At 44.9% G+C, this 15,975-nt stretch overlaps 2 protein-coding genes across 2 annotated transcripts; both read right to left on the bottom strand.

Moving 5' to 3' along the window:
- LOC110011672 lies at window positions 6,987–12,296 on the bottom strand. Its single transcript, XM_020692230.1, has one exon. The coding sequence runs from the start codon at window positions 12,294–12,296 to the stop codon at window positions 6,987–6,989; it is 5,310 nt and encodes a 1,769-aa protein (XP_020547889.1).
- LOC110011673 (nascent polypeptide-associated complex subunit alpha, muscle-specific form-like) lies at window positions 15,296–15,862 on the bottom strand. Its single transcript, XM_020692237.1, has one exon. The coding sequence runs from the start codon at window positions 15,860–15,862 to the stop codon at window positions 15,296–15,298; it is 567 nt and encodes a 188-aa protein (XP_020547896.1).

Genomic DNA, 15,975 nt, shown 5'->3' on the forward strand with positions numbered 1-15,975 from the left:
TAGGAGGAGAGATCAAGAGAGAGGGCATGGGGAAGAGAACAAGAAAAGCAAAGGAGAAGGATGAGAGCAATGCATGATGGCCGGCTAATTACTTTGGCCATGGCTGATCAATAACTGTGCATTTGGTTTTCAGTAATGAAAATGATGGGGAAGAAGCATTCATTTATAGTAGTGAGTAAGAGATCAATTCATACTTATCAGAATCCGTTGATTAGTTTGTTCAAAAATTGAAGTATATCCAATTCCAAAGCTTGTGGAGATATTCGGAGTTAAAGTAGGAGAGTACAAGTCATTGGGTATAGGAGTCTCTGTGCATGCTTCAACTCTTACTAGTTAAAGCCGGGATTTGAATATTTGTGTGAATTTTGGGATATATATATATATATATATATATATATATATATATATTTAACTTAACTGAATGATAGAATATTTAGTGTCTGTTTTGACTCTGTGATTAAATAATTGTCCAACTTTTTCAATAACCATTGAAACTACGTTTGAATAAAAACTACAAGTTTTGAATAACAACGTAATCATTTTTCATCTAATTACTCATCATGCCTATTAGTTTTTTTTTAATTTCTTTATAATACTAGTTAGTACCCCATGCCAAGGTACAGAAGAATTGTATCTTTCGGTAAATGTAAATTTTATTAAGTAAAAGGAGTACAAAGGTACAATATAACATATTTCAAAGCTAGACATTCCTCCCGACAGGCCAAGAGATTCGCCATAAACGATAAAGTCCACATGAGCTAATAGAATAAGGTAAGTCAGCACTGAGAATCCTTTGTCGCACGTCTCCTATAATGATAGCAGCAAGATTTGATGCATCACATTCCTCTCTGTCAAACTGGCAAAAGTTGCGTTCGCTCCAAATATGGTAGACAGCTGCAGTCGCAAGCGCGCGATAGGACACAGAGATGGAATCCTCACCCTTCCATTTCGTAGCTGCCCACAAAACATCCATTGGCCAATCATTTACATATAATTTAAACTTGAAAATATAAAAATAAATTAACAATAAATAATCTGAAAATTAACTAAAGTTAAAGTGATTAAAACTAAAGCACAAAAAATATAAAAGTGTATTGAATATAGAAATAAATTTAATTAACTTTTTTGCTAAATCTTTTGGATAAAAAAAAATACGTGCTTTAAAAAAAATAATGAATATGTGCTTCAAAATAAAATTAAATAAGGTAAATAATTATTAATGAAATTAAAAAAATAACTTCATTTCAGTAAGTGGCAAAATAAAATTCAAAAAAGGCTATCATAAAACAAATATATGCTTTAAAAATAAACAGATTAAAAATATAAATAATTTTAAATTTTAAAACAGAATTCATATTTAATAAATAATTCAAAATTAAAATGACTAAAAAGAAGTGGACAAATTGGAGGGATTAATTACTTTTTAAATGCGATGACAGTATCCTTTATTAGTACTTATTTTAATACAATTCTATATTAGTCCAATAATTAACAAAAGCATTAAAGTTAGAGACTCGGAAAAAAATAATAAAGTTGGAGAAATTATGTCAAATTTTAAAATTCCCACTTTCACCAATTAAAAATAGGTGAATAGCAATTTACCCCTGTGATATTGAAAATAAGCATATTATCCCCAATGAAAAAAAATATAGTAATTTATACCCCTATACTTTTTAAATGAAGCAATTTACCTCCTTATATAGGGAGGTAAATTACTTTATTTTAAAAAATATAGTTATATATATTTCTTATTATCTGTGTATAACTATATACGTATAATATTCAAATACTGTATTTTATTGTTTATCAAATATAAAGTAATTATACTAGTTATAATATCATATACGAAAATTAGATATTGTAATATGGCTAAGTATAAGAATTTATTCATTAAGTCTTAGAAAGAAATAAAGTTCCTAAACCATATAAATCAAATACTAAGACAAGAAAGATCAACTAAATCTAATTACTACGATATAAACTTTTAATTAGAACAAATTAATAAACCCTAAATGAATTGATCATGCTGCCAGAGGTGAAATTGTTGTTGCTTTAACAACTTTAGTACCATTGTTCACATTCTCGGAACTGTAATGCAGCTACCAAGAGCATGGGAAAGGTGGGTGCACAAAAGGCCAATAAAGAGGCCACTCCCCTTCCGGTGGGCATTATGGAATGAATAAATGCCCAATCAGGCCACTGCTTGGGCAGCCACTTGAAACCACCGGAGGGCATCGGAGGATGAGGGAATGGCCAGTGCCCACTTGAAACCACCGGAGGGCATCGGAGGATGAGGGAATGGCCAGTGCCCACTTGAAACTACCGGAGGGCATCGGAGGATGAGGGAATGGCCAGTGAGGCCACTACTTAGCTGGCCCTTGAAACCACCAAAGGCAATCGGAAGATGAGGGAATGGCCAATGAGGCCACTGCTTAGATGACCACTTGAAACCTGATCCGGGTCGAATTATTCTATCTCCTGCAACGATCTCACAGCTGTTCGATTAACTCTTCCGGAACAGGTTTTGGATCCCCTGAGAATAAAACAAGAACCGTGAGCTTGTCGGGTATGTCCCCGACAACGACCCTCCGACGCTCAAGTTAGGTTGATCGAGAGAAATGTATGCTATCTCAAAGTTCGATCTCAATAAATGTATATCAGTTACCTCATTTATGGCGTATCGGGGTCTATTTATAGTACACAGTTGTACGGAAAGCATTGGGCCACGTGGCCTCATCTGGTTGATCCCATTTTAATCGAATGGCCGTCATTGTCCGGGTCTTCTGTCAGCTCCTACGACCCGGGTCGGGTCCTCCGCGACCCGCCCGTTGTGAAGTACGCGGATCCGGTCGCGGAAATGACCATCCTACCCTTAATGAAGGGCTTTTCAGTCTTTTTGCGGGAGGATTATACATATACCTATCATTACTCCCCCACTTTTTCAAAGTGCAAGTTCGTTGCCTTTGAGGAAGTCGAACCGTCGCGTCCGTTGATGGCGTACACGTGGCAAGATCCCCTCGGTTCATCTGGGCGCGTTGTTCCAGAGTGGGTCTCCTATAAATACCCCCTCATTTGACTTCTCGGTCCACCTCACGCAAAGACTTCCAGCGACCAAGGCTCACAACCACGAGTTCGTATTCGATCTGCGGCTTCCAGAGTCATCCTGCTTTAAGGTACGATGCCTTCCAGCTCTAGCTCGAATTCTGGGTCGCGATCTGGCCCTAAGCCACGATCTAGATCAGGGTCATCTTCATCTCGTTCTGAATCTGCTTCTGGGTCCTCTTCCGAGTCTGGTTCTGGTTCGTCCTCAGGGTCTGGGTCTAGGTCTGTCTCTAAGTCTTCGCATGGGTCGTATTCCACCTCTCCCAAGAGGAATAAAAAGTTTCCGGCCACCAAACTTAAGGATAAACAGGCCGGACCTTCGGTCCTTGCTAAGTTCCAGGATCGGCTCGCCAAAAACCCTTGGGAGGCTGTGGTCAGTACAGTTAGGGTTTCTGTAGATAAGATTAGAGAAAAGTACCACATCCCCTCCGATTTTGACATCCTGATCCCTGCCACCTTCGACCGTATGCATCGTCCTCCCGAGGGGTTCACTGCTTTTTCTATCAAACACCTCGATGCCGGGTTGAGATTCCCTCTGGCTCCCCCGGTGGCCGCGATCTTGAATAAGTTGGGGTTGTGTCCCATGCAGCTTTCCCCGAATTCCATTACCCATATAGTCCTTTTTGTGGTAATGATGCGATATCTAGAGTTAGAACCCAGTTTTGATAACTTTTGGAGTTTATATTCCTTCACCACCTCGAAGCGATCTGGTAGTCGGGGTTTTTTCTATCTTTCGGCCAAACCAGATTGCGGGTATCTGAGCGCCCTGAAGTCGAATGTAGGAGTTTGGTTAGACCGCTACATTTTCATTCGACCTCCTAGTGGTGTCTGGCCTTTCAAGAACGAGTGGACTAAGTATAAACCCCTTCCGAAAACCTGTGGTGGGGGGCTGGAGGGTGACCAAATAAGGAGTCTGACACTTTATAAGTATGACCCAAAGAAGCTTCTCAATGAGAAAGTTTTGCAATTGTCTGGGCTCTCTCCAGCGTCCCTTCACATCGAAGAGTCCTTAGGTGAATTTCTTCTTTCGGTCTCACTCGCTTTTATCATTGTGACGTCCGAGTGTGCTAACTTTTCTCTGTTCGCAGATAGTATCATCATGAGCACGCGCTCGGCTATGCGGAGGATCGCGGCCCAGAACAAATCACGCCAGGGGGGTGAGATCGCCGGTCCCTCGGACCCGAAAGGGAAGGGTAAGGCGGTCGCGAGTGCTAAAGACTTGCCTCCGATCCCACCTTCCTCGAAAACACTCGCGGTCGCCACTCCCGATGGGCAACAGCCCATTGCCGTTGACAGCGAGGGTACACCTTCCGCCCATGACGATCATCTTGGCTATAACTCCTCGGAGTTGGATCTGGGCTTGGATGAGGCTAGTGGAGGCCATGGGATCGACCAAGGAAGCCCCGGTCCACCTGAGGAGCGATCTAAGAAGAGGAGGCGATCTCCGCTCAAAAAGGGACAAGGGCCCAAATCCAAGTTGGGGCCTAGCGATAAGGGCAAGATGAAGGAGCCCGCTGAGGCCTCTCACCCGCCTCCGAAATCGCATAGCCCATGCGTGCTGAGCAGGATGGCTAGGGAAGCCGCAGACAAAACTAGCGTTAATGACGATCGGGACAAATTTTTGAGGGTGGCGCAGCTCGCCACCTGTTGGGAGGATAGCCGGGCATCTCTTCGAGGTAATGTGCCGCCTCCCGAATGGCAGGACATGTCGAGCTCGTCGCTGTATGGCGAGGCCGGAGGGGATACTTTTGCAGTCTACAATTCATTCGTCTCCGTTCGCGACCAGGGAGCACTTGTACCGAATAACCCTATTCGGCTTGAGGAGTTCGCAGCCCACTCCCTGGTCCAGGTAATTCATCGGTTGGTTTCCTTCGACTTCCCCTCTTTTGTGCCATTCATTGCTTTTGGTTTTGCAGGCCATGACTTTTCTTCGGAGCTTAAGCCTCAAATGCACCCATTACCGGAAGAGTTACATTTCGACTGACCAGAAGGTGCAAGATTTGAGGTCTCAATTGGCTGAACGAGACGAGACCGAACGCAAGCAGGAGGATAACCTGCTGGCCTTGGGGGACGAGGTGCAAAGGCTGAGAGCCGAGCTCGATGTTGCCAAGAAGGAGAAGGAGATTCTTCACTCTGAGCACGAGGTGGCCCTGGCAGAGGCCAAGAAAGAGGCAAGCTGGACGGGACGTGAGGTCGGTCTCATTGAAGGCCACAAGCACGGGTTGGAAGAAGGCCAAGCTGGTCGCATTTTGATCGAAGAACATCAGCGAGCTTTGGCCGATTCCCGGATGTCTGCGGTTCGTGATTTTTTGAAGACTGACACCTTCACGACCGCTCTTGAGATCAAGTCTGCGGACTCGTTTGCCAAGGGCTATGAGACCTGCCTATCTCAGGTCGAAAAGCTCGGTGGCTTCAATGAGTCTTTTGACCGCAGCAAGCTTGACATCTCGCTTGATGGCGACCTTCAACCTCTTCCTCCGGATCCTGAGCTAAAGGATGATGAATTCATGGTCCTGAGGGACGAACTGGAGGCTGAAGCTGACGCCTGATTAGTCCCGATCTTCTACTTTTGTGGTGGGATTTTGAGCTGATTGATCCACATGTAAATCCTAGGAATTGTTAGGACACCATTATTTGTAAACAGCAGGGTGGGGTATGCATTTTGATGACCCCTGTATATGACATTTTGTTAAATGAAATGAACTTTTGTCAGCTCGCTTCCTTTGCTATATTTGCATATTATGTTCTTTCAATTCGCTTTCTGCTTGTGTGCGTCTTTTTCAGATCGCATGTTGGACGCGTCTTTTTCAGTTCGCGTTTTGCTCGAGTGCGTCTTTCTCAGATCGCATATTGGACGCGTCTTTTTCAGTTCGCGTTTTGCTTGAGTGCGTCTTTTTCAGATCGCATGTTGGACGCGTCTTTTTCAGTTCGCGTTTTGCTCGAGTGCGTCTTTCTCAGATCGCATATTGGACGCGTCTTTTTCAGTTCGCGTTTTGCTTGAGTGCGTCTTTCTCAGATCGCAGCTGGAGTGCGTCTTTTTCAGATCGCGTTTTGCTTGAGTGCGTCTTTCTCAGATCGCATATTGGACGCGTCTTTTTCAGATCGCGTTTTGCTTGAGTCTTTTTTAGTTCGCGTTTTGCTCGAGTGCGTCTTTTTCAGATCGCGTTTTGCTTGAGTGCGTCTTTTTCAGATCGCATGTTGGACGCGTCTTTTTCAGTTCGCGTTTTGCTGGAGTGCGTCTTTTTCAGATCGCGTTTTGCTTGAGTGCGTCTTTCTCAGATCGCATATTGGACGCGTCTTTTTCAGATCGCGTTTTGCTTGAGTGCGTCTTTCTCAGATCGCATATTGGACGCGTCTTTTTCAGATCGCATGTTGGACGCGTCTTTTTCAGTTCGCGTATTGGTTGCGTGCAAGTGGTGATAGTAATGTACGTACGACTCATGAGCATAAAACAAATGTAAGCACCAAAACAAAGAAACTTTGATAAATACCGTTGCGTAAGTTACAAGAGTGGTAAATATCCCGTAATACAATGTTTAAAATGGATGCGATCTTCCTAACCTTTGAGAATATACAATTAACAGTTTGCTAGAACTCTTCCCGTGTAGTTTTGTTCGGTCTTACTGTTGATGGCCCTTTGCCGGCCTCCTGTTCGATCAGTCATCTGGTTCGACCCTTTGGTTGGCCTTTCACAGGCTCCTTGCTCGACCCCTTGATGGCCTTTCACAGGCTCCTTGGTCGATCCTCCGATTGGCGGCCTTTCACAGGCTCCTTGCTCGATCTTCCGGTTGATGGCCTTTCACAGGCTCCTTATTCGATCCTTCGGTTGATGGCCTTTCACAGGCTCCTCGTTCGAGTAGACGGCCTTTCACAGGCTCCTGGTTTCAGGCGTAGAACTTCTTCAAGTTTTGTATGTTCCAAGGGCGTGGTAGATCGCGACCTTGCATGTCTTGCAACCTGTAGGTGCCCTTCTTCCTGATTTCGGTCACTTTGTAAGGGCCTTCCCAGGGCGGCTCTAGCTTTCCCACATGTTTCGATGCCTCCACTTTCTTCAGCACGAGATCCCCTACCTGCAGCTGGCGTGGTCGAATTCTACGATCATGGCTCTTCATCATTAGACCCTTATGATGCAGGATTCGGGCATATGCAGCTTCCCTTTTTTCTTCAATGACAGTGAGATCGAAACTTCGTTCGGCTTGGTTCGTCTCGGGCTCATACTGCATAATTCTCTGCGATTCCTCCCCTATTTCGGCGGGAATGATGGCCTCGGTCCCGTACACCAGGCAGAAAGGGGTTTCACCCGTTGCGGTTCGCGGCGTTGTTCGGTAAGCCCACAAGACCCCGGGCAGTTCGTCGACCCACGACCCCTTGCTCTCGAGGCGAGTTTTCAAATGTTGCAGGATCGTCCGGTTCGTCACTTCGGTCTGCCCATTCGCTTGAGGATTTGCGACTGCTGTGAAATGTTGCGCGATCTTCAACTCCTTGCACCACTCTGTAATTTTCCTGCCCTGGAACTGGGTGCCGTTGTCAGATATTAATATCCGCGGTATACCAAATCTGCATATGATATTCTTCCAAATGAAGTTGATGACTTTCCTCTCCGAGATTTTGGCTACCGCTTCTGCTTCGACCCACTTGGAGAAATATTCGACCGCTACAATGATGAATTTCTTTTGGGCTTGTGCGGGTGGAAAGGGTCCTACAATGTCAATTCCCCACTGGTCGAACGGGCACGCTATCTTGATCGGCTCCATCGGTGTTGCTGGTTGATGTATCAAAGAAGCGTATTTCTGGCAACTCTCGCATTTCCTGACCAAGTTCTTAGAATCTTCGACCAAGGTGGGCCAGAAATAACCCTGCCGCATCACCTTCTGAGCCAGCGACCTCGCTCCTGAATGATTACCGCAGCTTCCTTCGTGTATTTCCCGCATCACGTATAGGGCTCTCTCCCCATACAAGCATTTTAGGAGGGGGCCATCTACTGTTCGTTTGTAGAGTTGACCATCCAACAACGTGAATCGGGTCGCACGAAATTTGACTCTTTTTGCTGCTTGTGGATCGTTGGGCAGGATGCCCTCTCCAAGGTACCGTATGATCTCACTCATCCACGATTCGGCCTCTGAAACAACCTGAATTTCTGTTCCCCTCGCGAGTGCCGACTGGTCGCGCACTACTGCAGTGATTTTGCTATCACGGATTCCATCCATTGCTGCTCCAAATTTTGACAGGGCATCGGCTTTGTCATTTTCTGCTCGAGGGACTTGTGAAATGGTACATCCGTTAAACTTTCCCATCAATTTCTGTGCGATCTCTTTGTACTGTGTCATGGTTCTCTCTCTTGTCTCGTATGCTCCTTCAATTTGCATAGCGATCAGCTGAGAGTCGGTGAAAACCTCCAGATCACGAGCGCCTGCCTCATACGCTAGCTCCAGCCCCAATACCAAGGCCTCGTATTCCGCCTCGTTGTTTGTTACCGGGAACGATAGTCGAGCAGCGACTTCTATCTCGATGCCCTCGGGTCCTTGGATCAATATGCCCGCCCCTCCGTTATTCGCATTCGAAGACCCATCTACATGCAGCATCCACTTCGAACATGTATGGTCGGGAGCCCCAGATTCTTTCGGATCGCTGGATAACTCTGTGATGAAATCCGCGAGCACCTGTGCCTTCTGGGCCGTCTTGGGCCGGTACTCGATATCATGTTGCCCCAATTCAATCGCCCATTTGATTAGTCTTCCGGAGGCCTCTGGTCGAGACATCACATGCTTGAGGGGGTGGTTCGTCAGCACTACTATTTTATGCGACTGGAAATATGGCCGCAGCTTCCGGGCAGTCACCACTAGTGCCAGAGCGAGCTTCTCCATCTCCGAATATCGCAATTCTGCCCCTTGGAGCATTTTACTGACATAGTAGACTGGATTCTGATTGTTAGCCTCTTCCCTTATCAGCACGGAGCTAACCGCGTTTTCGGACACTCCAAGATACAAGAATAGTGTCTCACCCTCTTTAGGATTGGCGAGCAGAGGGGGTTTGGTGAGGTACTCCTTCAATTCTTGCAAAGCCTGTTCACACTCTTGAGTCCACGCGAAACTCTTGGGTTTCCTCAAAGCTTTGAAAAATGGTAGGCTCCTATCTGCCGATCGCGATATGAACCTGCCCAAAGATGCAATTTTTCCGGTAAGCTTCTGCATGTCTTTGATCGAACTCGGCGACCTCAGGCCCATAATGGCTTGTATCTTTTCTGGATTCGCTTCTATCCCTCTTTCGCTGATCATATACCCCAAGAATTTTCCACCTGTCACCCCAAATGTGCATTTGTCCGGGTTGAGTTTCATTCCATGCGATCTCATTATGCTGAATGCTTGAGAGAGATCTTCAATGTGGTCCTGCGACCTCTTGCTCTTGACCAGCATGTCATCAACATATACTTCCATGGTTCTCCCGAGCAGGTCCCCGAACATCTTATTGACCAATCGCTGGTAGGTTGCCCCTGCATTCTTCAGTCCAAAGGGCATCATGTTGTAGCAATAAATCCCTTTATCTGTGACGAAGGAGGTTTTGTCTCTATCCTCTTCTGCCAGTTGGATCTGGTGATATCCCTGATACGCGTCCATCATTGAAAAAAGTTCGAACCCAGCGGTCGAATCCACCATGGTGTCAATCCGAGGCAGCGGGTACGGGTCTTTAGGGCACGCCTTGTTCAGATCCGTGAAATCCACACACATTCGCCATTTTCCTGAAGATTTCGGGACGAGCACTACATTGGAGAGCCAGCTCGTGTATTGGATTTCCGATATATATCCAGCTTTCAGCAGCTTCTCGACCTCTTGCCGTATGGCATCGTTCTTTTCCTTACTGAAATTTCTTTTCCTCTGCTGCACAGGTCGAGCAGTGGGGTCTATATTCAACCGATGTACGATCACCTCCGGGTCGATCCCAGTGAAATCCGACGGGCTCCACGCGAACATATCCGCATTTTTTCTTAGAAATTCTATCATGGCCATCTCCCCTTCTTTCATGCTGGACCCTATTCTGGTCGTCTTGCTGGGGTCCTCTGTGGCGAGCTGAATAGCCTTGTATTCCTCGCTGGGTTTCAGGTGTTCGGCTTCATACGGTCGGGGCTCCGCGTCCTCCCTGACCTTCTGTTTCTTCGACCTCGGCTCTCCCTTTATCGACAAATTGTAGCATTTGCGAGCCTCCTTCTGGTCGCATGATACCTCCCCGATCCCATATTCGGTGGGGAATTTCATCTTCATATGGTATGTGGAGATAACCGCCCTGAACGAATTTAACCCCGGCCGACCCAGTATGACATTGTACGTAAATGGGGTATCAACCACTAGAAATTTGACCGTCAGCGTTTTTCTCTTCGGCTCTTCGCCCATGGACACCGGCAGCTCTATCGTCCCCAGCGAGGCCACTTCACTTCCTCCGAATCCGACCAGCGGGGTTTTCACGGGCTCGAGCCTCGCATTCTCCAGCCCCATCCGGTCCACGACATTTTTGAAAATGATGTCTGCCGAGCTCCCACTGTCTATCAACACTTTATGGACGGTGAAGTTCGCGATGTCAAGCTTGATGACCATGGGGTCGTTCTCTCCTCCTCCGTCCTCCAAGCGATCCGAGCTATTGAATGAGATGGCCTCTTCACCCTCTACCTTCAGCACGAATTCTTTCTGTCGCACCGATCCGGCTGTTCGGGCGCATCTTTTCCGTGTTCGACTCGAATCGCCCGCGGTTGATCCTCCAGCGATGGTGTATATGATGCCTTTAGTGGGTGCGTTGTTTCCACCCATCGGGGGTTTGTCTGTCCTGGATGGGCCCGGATTTCTGTCTCGGTCCGGGCTTCTCGATCTGCTTCTCCTTCCTCCCCCTCCAATTTTACAGTTTGGGAGCACGCGATCTCGGAAATGCCCCTGCCGAACGAGCCTTTCGATCTCGTCTTTCAGTTGGTAACATTCTTCCGTGCTGTGTCCTCTCTCCCGATGGAAGCGGCAGTACTTGTTAGACATCTTCTTGGTGGGAGTGTACCTCGTATGTCTAGGCCATTTCAGCACGTCAGCATTTTCTACCATCATCAGAGCCTTCTCCCGGGACATGGCTAAGGGAGTGTAGTTGTGGTATTTTGGCACGTATTTAGGCTCCTTCCGTTTCTCCGTTTTCGGCTTGTCATTTCCTCCCCCTCTTCCCTCGTGAGGTCGTCTGGGAACATACTCACGTTCCCTTCGCTCCGAATCTTTCATCGCGTTCATCTCCTCCTCGTCAATGTACTTCTGCGCTATCGCCATCAGTTGCTCCACATCGTAGGGCGGGTCGCGCGCGAGGGCGGAGGCGAAAGAGCCTTTCCTGAGTCCATGTATGAGGATACTCACAAGCATGTCAATCCTCAGTTCTTGCACCTCCAGGGTCTCATTGTTGAATCGGCCCATTAAATTTTTCAGCGTTTCATCATCTCTTTGCCGGATGTTAAACAAATGAGTAGCCGACCTCTTCTGTTTCTTCTTGCTTGCAAAATGAAAATTAAACTTTTGCACGAGTTGCTCGTAGGACTCGATGCTCCCACGGGGTAGGTTTGTGAACCATTCCTGGGCTTTCCCCGTCAATGTGGTCGCGAACAATTTAGCCATTATCGGGGCTGACTGTCCGTAAAGATTCATCACCATCTCAAAGGCGGCCACGTGCTCCTGAGGGTCTCTCATCCCATCATACCTCCTCAAATCGGGCACTCTGAACCCGGGCTCGACAGTCTGAACAAGGATTTCATTACAGAAAGGGGAGTTCTTGTTTTGCGCTACGATCTCCCCTCGTTTCTTCAACTCGTCTATCTGCTTGTTCAAACTATGTATCTGTTTGCCCACGCTCTCCACTTCAGCCCTGGATATGACCGGCTCTCTTCTTTTTGCACGTCCATGGCTGCTGGAACCAGCATCGGATGATGCCGGTCGCTTACTGCGGTGCTCATGTTCTCCCTGGACTCTAGACTCTCTTATTGGCTCCACGTTTTCAAATAGCTGCCTTCTAGCAGTTTCTTTGACCAGGGGGGTTGCGGTTCTTCGCTCATATTCTACTATAGCCTTCCGGCTTGCCTCGTCTATCATTCTTTGCAACTCATCCTGTGTGATTTGGATGGTTGCGCCTGCTCCTCTCCTGGGCGTCTCTTCCTCGGCGGCATTTCTCCTCGATGAACCCTCCATAACTATAGAATTCTCAGAAGTTCCCACAGACGGCGCCAACTGATCCGGGTCGAATTATTCTATCTCCTGCAACGATCTCACAGCTGTTCGATTAACTCTTCCGGAACAGGTTTTGGATCCCCTGAGAATAAAACAAGAACCGTGAGCTCGTCGGGTATGTCCCCGACAACGACCCTCCGACGCTCAAGTTAGGTTGATCGAGAGAAATGTATGCTATCTCAAAGTTCGATCTCAATAAATGTATATCAGTTACCTCATTTATGGCGTATCGGGGTCTATTTATAGTACACAGTTGTACGGAAAGCACTGGGCCACGTGGCCTCATCTGGCTGATCCCATTTTAATCGAATGGCCGTCATTGTCCGGGTCTTCTGTCAGCTCCTACGACCCGGGTCGGGTCCTCCGCGACCCGCCCGTTGTGAAGTACGCGGATCCGGTCGCGGAAATGACCATGCTACCCTTAATGAAGGGCTTTTCGGTCTTTTTGCGGGGGGATTATACATATACCCATCAAAACCATTGCAGGGATTGGAACCAAATATTTACCGGAAAACAGAGGCTTTTGGCTTTGAACAGTCAAAGCACGAATACTGCTTGTTTAAGAAAGTGGTTGATGGTGGACAGATAGCTTTACTTGTGTATGTTGATGATAAATATTGGTCACAACACCTTTAGAAAAACATATTCAGGATGTCGAGAGGTATTTGCATAACCTTTTCACAATAAAGGATTTAGGGGTTGTGCAATACTTTCTTAGGATTGAGCTTACAAGAACATCAGAAGGGTTATTGGCCACACAACATAAATATATTTCAGACATAGTCACAGATATGGGGCTTGTACAATCAAAAGCAAAAGGGATTTCATTGCCAGCAGGGATAAAATTTAGTACAGAGTGTGGGGGGTTTTCAGATCCTTCCAGGTATTGTAGGCTAGTGGGAAGACTCTTATACTTGAGCTTCACAAGGCCAGATATGTCTTATGCAGCTCAACAATTTAGCCAGTATTTGCAATGGCCTACCCAGCTCCATTGGGATGCAGTTATACATATAGTGAAGTATTTGAAAGGGTGTCCATCCACATGTTTGTTTTTCCCTTCCAGAAACACTTTAAAGCTAACAGCTTTTCGTGATGCAGATTGGGCAGGTTGTTTGGAAACTAGGAAGTCATTGACTGATTTTTGCATATTTCTAGGAAATGCACCTATATCATGGAAAACTAAGAAGCAAGCAATGGTGTCAAAATCAACTGCGGAGGCAGAATATCGCAGCCTAGCATCTACTGTTTGTGAGCTTATTTGGATAAACTACATGCTGCAAGATTTTAAAGTGTCCGCTCCCAAGCCAATTCCACTGTATTGTGATAACAAGGCAGCAATTTATAGAAAGATTATTATTGGTGATTAATTACATAAAAAAATTATGACTCTAAATAATTAGCAACACTATATTAAGTACCATGCAAACAAATGCACATGCAGTGGCTTCTATTGGTCTAAAAATGGATAGCTATAATTATGCTCTCTTAATATATGATTTATTTATACAAATTATCCCTGTTATTCGCATAATTATAGAATTCACCCATGATAGTTAAAAAAAATAGGGGTAGTTTGTTTGATGACGTTGCTATTTTTTAGTGATTGTATTTATAACTTTTCAAAAAAATAAGAATGCTTTGTATAAATTATGCTGGCATTTTTAATGACTGTATTTATAATTATCCAAAAAATAAAAATAATTCGTTTAAACATACAATAGATTAGGTATGTAAATACAATTATCCTTTAAAAAAAATACTATCCAGCCCATTTTTTAATTTGATTGGGCTTGATTGCTACCCGTTAAAGCCCATGAAACATAATGGGCCCTTGATAGTGGTTGGCACCGCTAGGCCCAATTCATAAGCCCATTATTTTTCACGAGAAATATGTCAATAATAACTTTTATTTTTAAGGTGGGAATAAATTGTAAAAAATATTATAACTGTAATAAAAGTTGAGAATGTTTGAAAAAATAATTTAATATCTAGAATTTAACCAACAAATCGATAAGAAGTTGTTTACAGTTTGTTCGTTTAAATCAACTTAATTTAAGTAGTTTAAAAATAAAAATCTTAAAATAAAAATACATTTCTAACTTATTCTCAATAATAAACTAATAAGCACTTATTTTAAGCATTTGCAAACAGCCTTTGCACCTCTCATGACTTGTTTGAATTGGTATCCCTAACTTAATTTGTGATAATCTCTGCTTTTTTAGATAGGGATTCATAAAAATTGAATATCCGGATAGAAAATTAAGCAAATAATATCTTCCGTAATTAATCTCTGTTGCCCGACTTAATTTGTGATAATCTCAACTTTTTCTTTAACAGGGATTCATAAAAACTGAATATCCAGATAGAAAATTAAGTAAATAATATCTTCCGTAATTAATCTCTATTCCCCAACTTAATTTGTGATCATTTCAGCTGTTTTTAGAGAGGGATTCATAAAAACTGAATATCCAGATAGAAAATTAAGCAAATAATATCTTTCGTAATTAATCTCTATTGGATAGGAAAATTTTAGTTTAATATATTACTAAACTAATCATATAATATACATAGATTAGTTTTCTTGCCGCGGTTTAATAATATGTAATAGTAACACAAAGATAATTAAAATCATAGATTTTCATATTTAGAAATACCATGACCTTAATTAATGTTGGAATATATATGTATATTATCATCATATTTAAATGAAAAGTTTATATATAATTCAGATGAAATGATGACATCAATGCTCCATGATTTTAGAAAAAAGGGAAATAATAAGTCTGCAAGAACTCATGTATAAATAAATAAGAATTAATTTATTCATTAACTCTAAGAAAGAAATAAAATTCCTAACCAATATGTACGAAAATAGACAATTAATAAAAATAAACTAAATTTTACTGCAAATCCTAAACTATAATTAAAAGAAAATAAATAAACTCTAAATGAACTGATGATTATGCTGCCGGAGGTGAAGCGGTGGTTGTTTTGACAGCTTTATCACCGCTGTTCACATTCTCGGAACCGTGATGCGGCCACCAAGGCCAATGCGGAGGCCACTGCTTGGGCGGCCACTTGAAACCACCGGAAGGCATCGGAGGATGAGGGAATGGCCAATGAGGCCAGTTCTTGCCACCAGAGGGCATTGGAGGATGAGGGAACGGCCAATGAGGCCACCCCTTGGGAGGCCAGTCCTTGCCACCGGAGGGAATTGGAGGATGAGGGAATGGCCAGTGAGGCCACCCCTTAGGAGGCCATTCCTTACCACCGGAGGGCATTGGAGGATGAGGGAATGGCCAGTGTGGCCACCCCTTGGGAGGCCATTCCTTGCCACCGGAGGGAATTGGAGGATGAGGAAATGGCCAATGTGGCCATCCTTTGGGAGGCCATTCTTTGCCACCGGAGGAGGGCATTGGAGGATGAGGAAATGGCCAATGTGGCCACCCTTTGGGAGGCCATTCTTTGCCACCAGAGGAGGGGATTGGAGGATGAGGGAATGGCCAGTGAGAACCACGAGCAGGCATTGGTGGATGAGGGAAAAGCCATGGGGAAGGGTGGGGGTGGGGAAAGGGAAAGAAATGAGGGTAGCCCCCGTGTAACCAGTCCTCTCCCTTTACGGCAGCATCGGGAGCGGGGG

The sequence above is a fragment of the Sesamum indicum genome, linkage group LG3, assembly GCF_000512975.1.
Source record: "Sesamum indicum cultivar Zhongzhi No. 13 linkage group LG3, S_indicum_v1.0, whole genome shotgun sequence".
Classification (NCBI taxonomy): Eukaryota; Viridiplantae; Streptophyta; class Magnoliopsida; order Lamiales; family Pedaliaceae; genus Sesamum; species Sesamum indicum.

Bases quoted from the DNA above. Each gene is read 5' to 3' on its own strand.
- LOC110011673 (XM_020692237.1), bottom strand. From the start codon at position 15,862: ATGCCTGCTCGTGGTTCTCACTGGCCATTCCCTCATCCTCCAATCCCC.
- LOC110011672 (XM_020692230.1), bottom strand. From the start codon at position 12,296: ATGGAGGGTTCATCGAGGAGAAATGCCGCCGAGGAAGAGACGCCCAGG.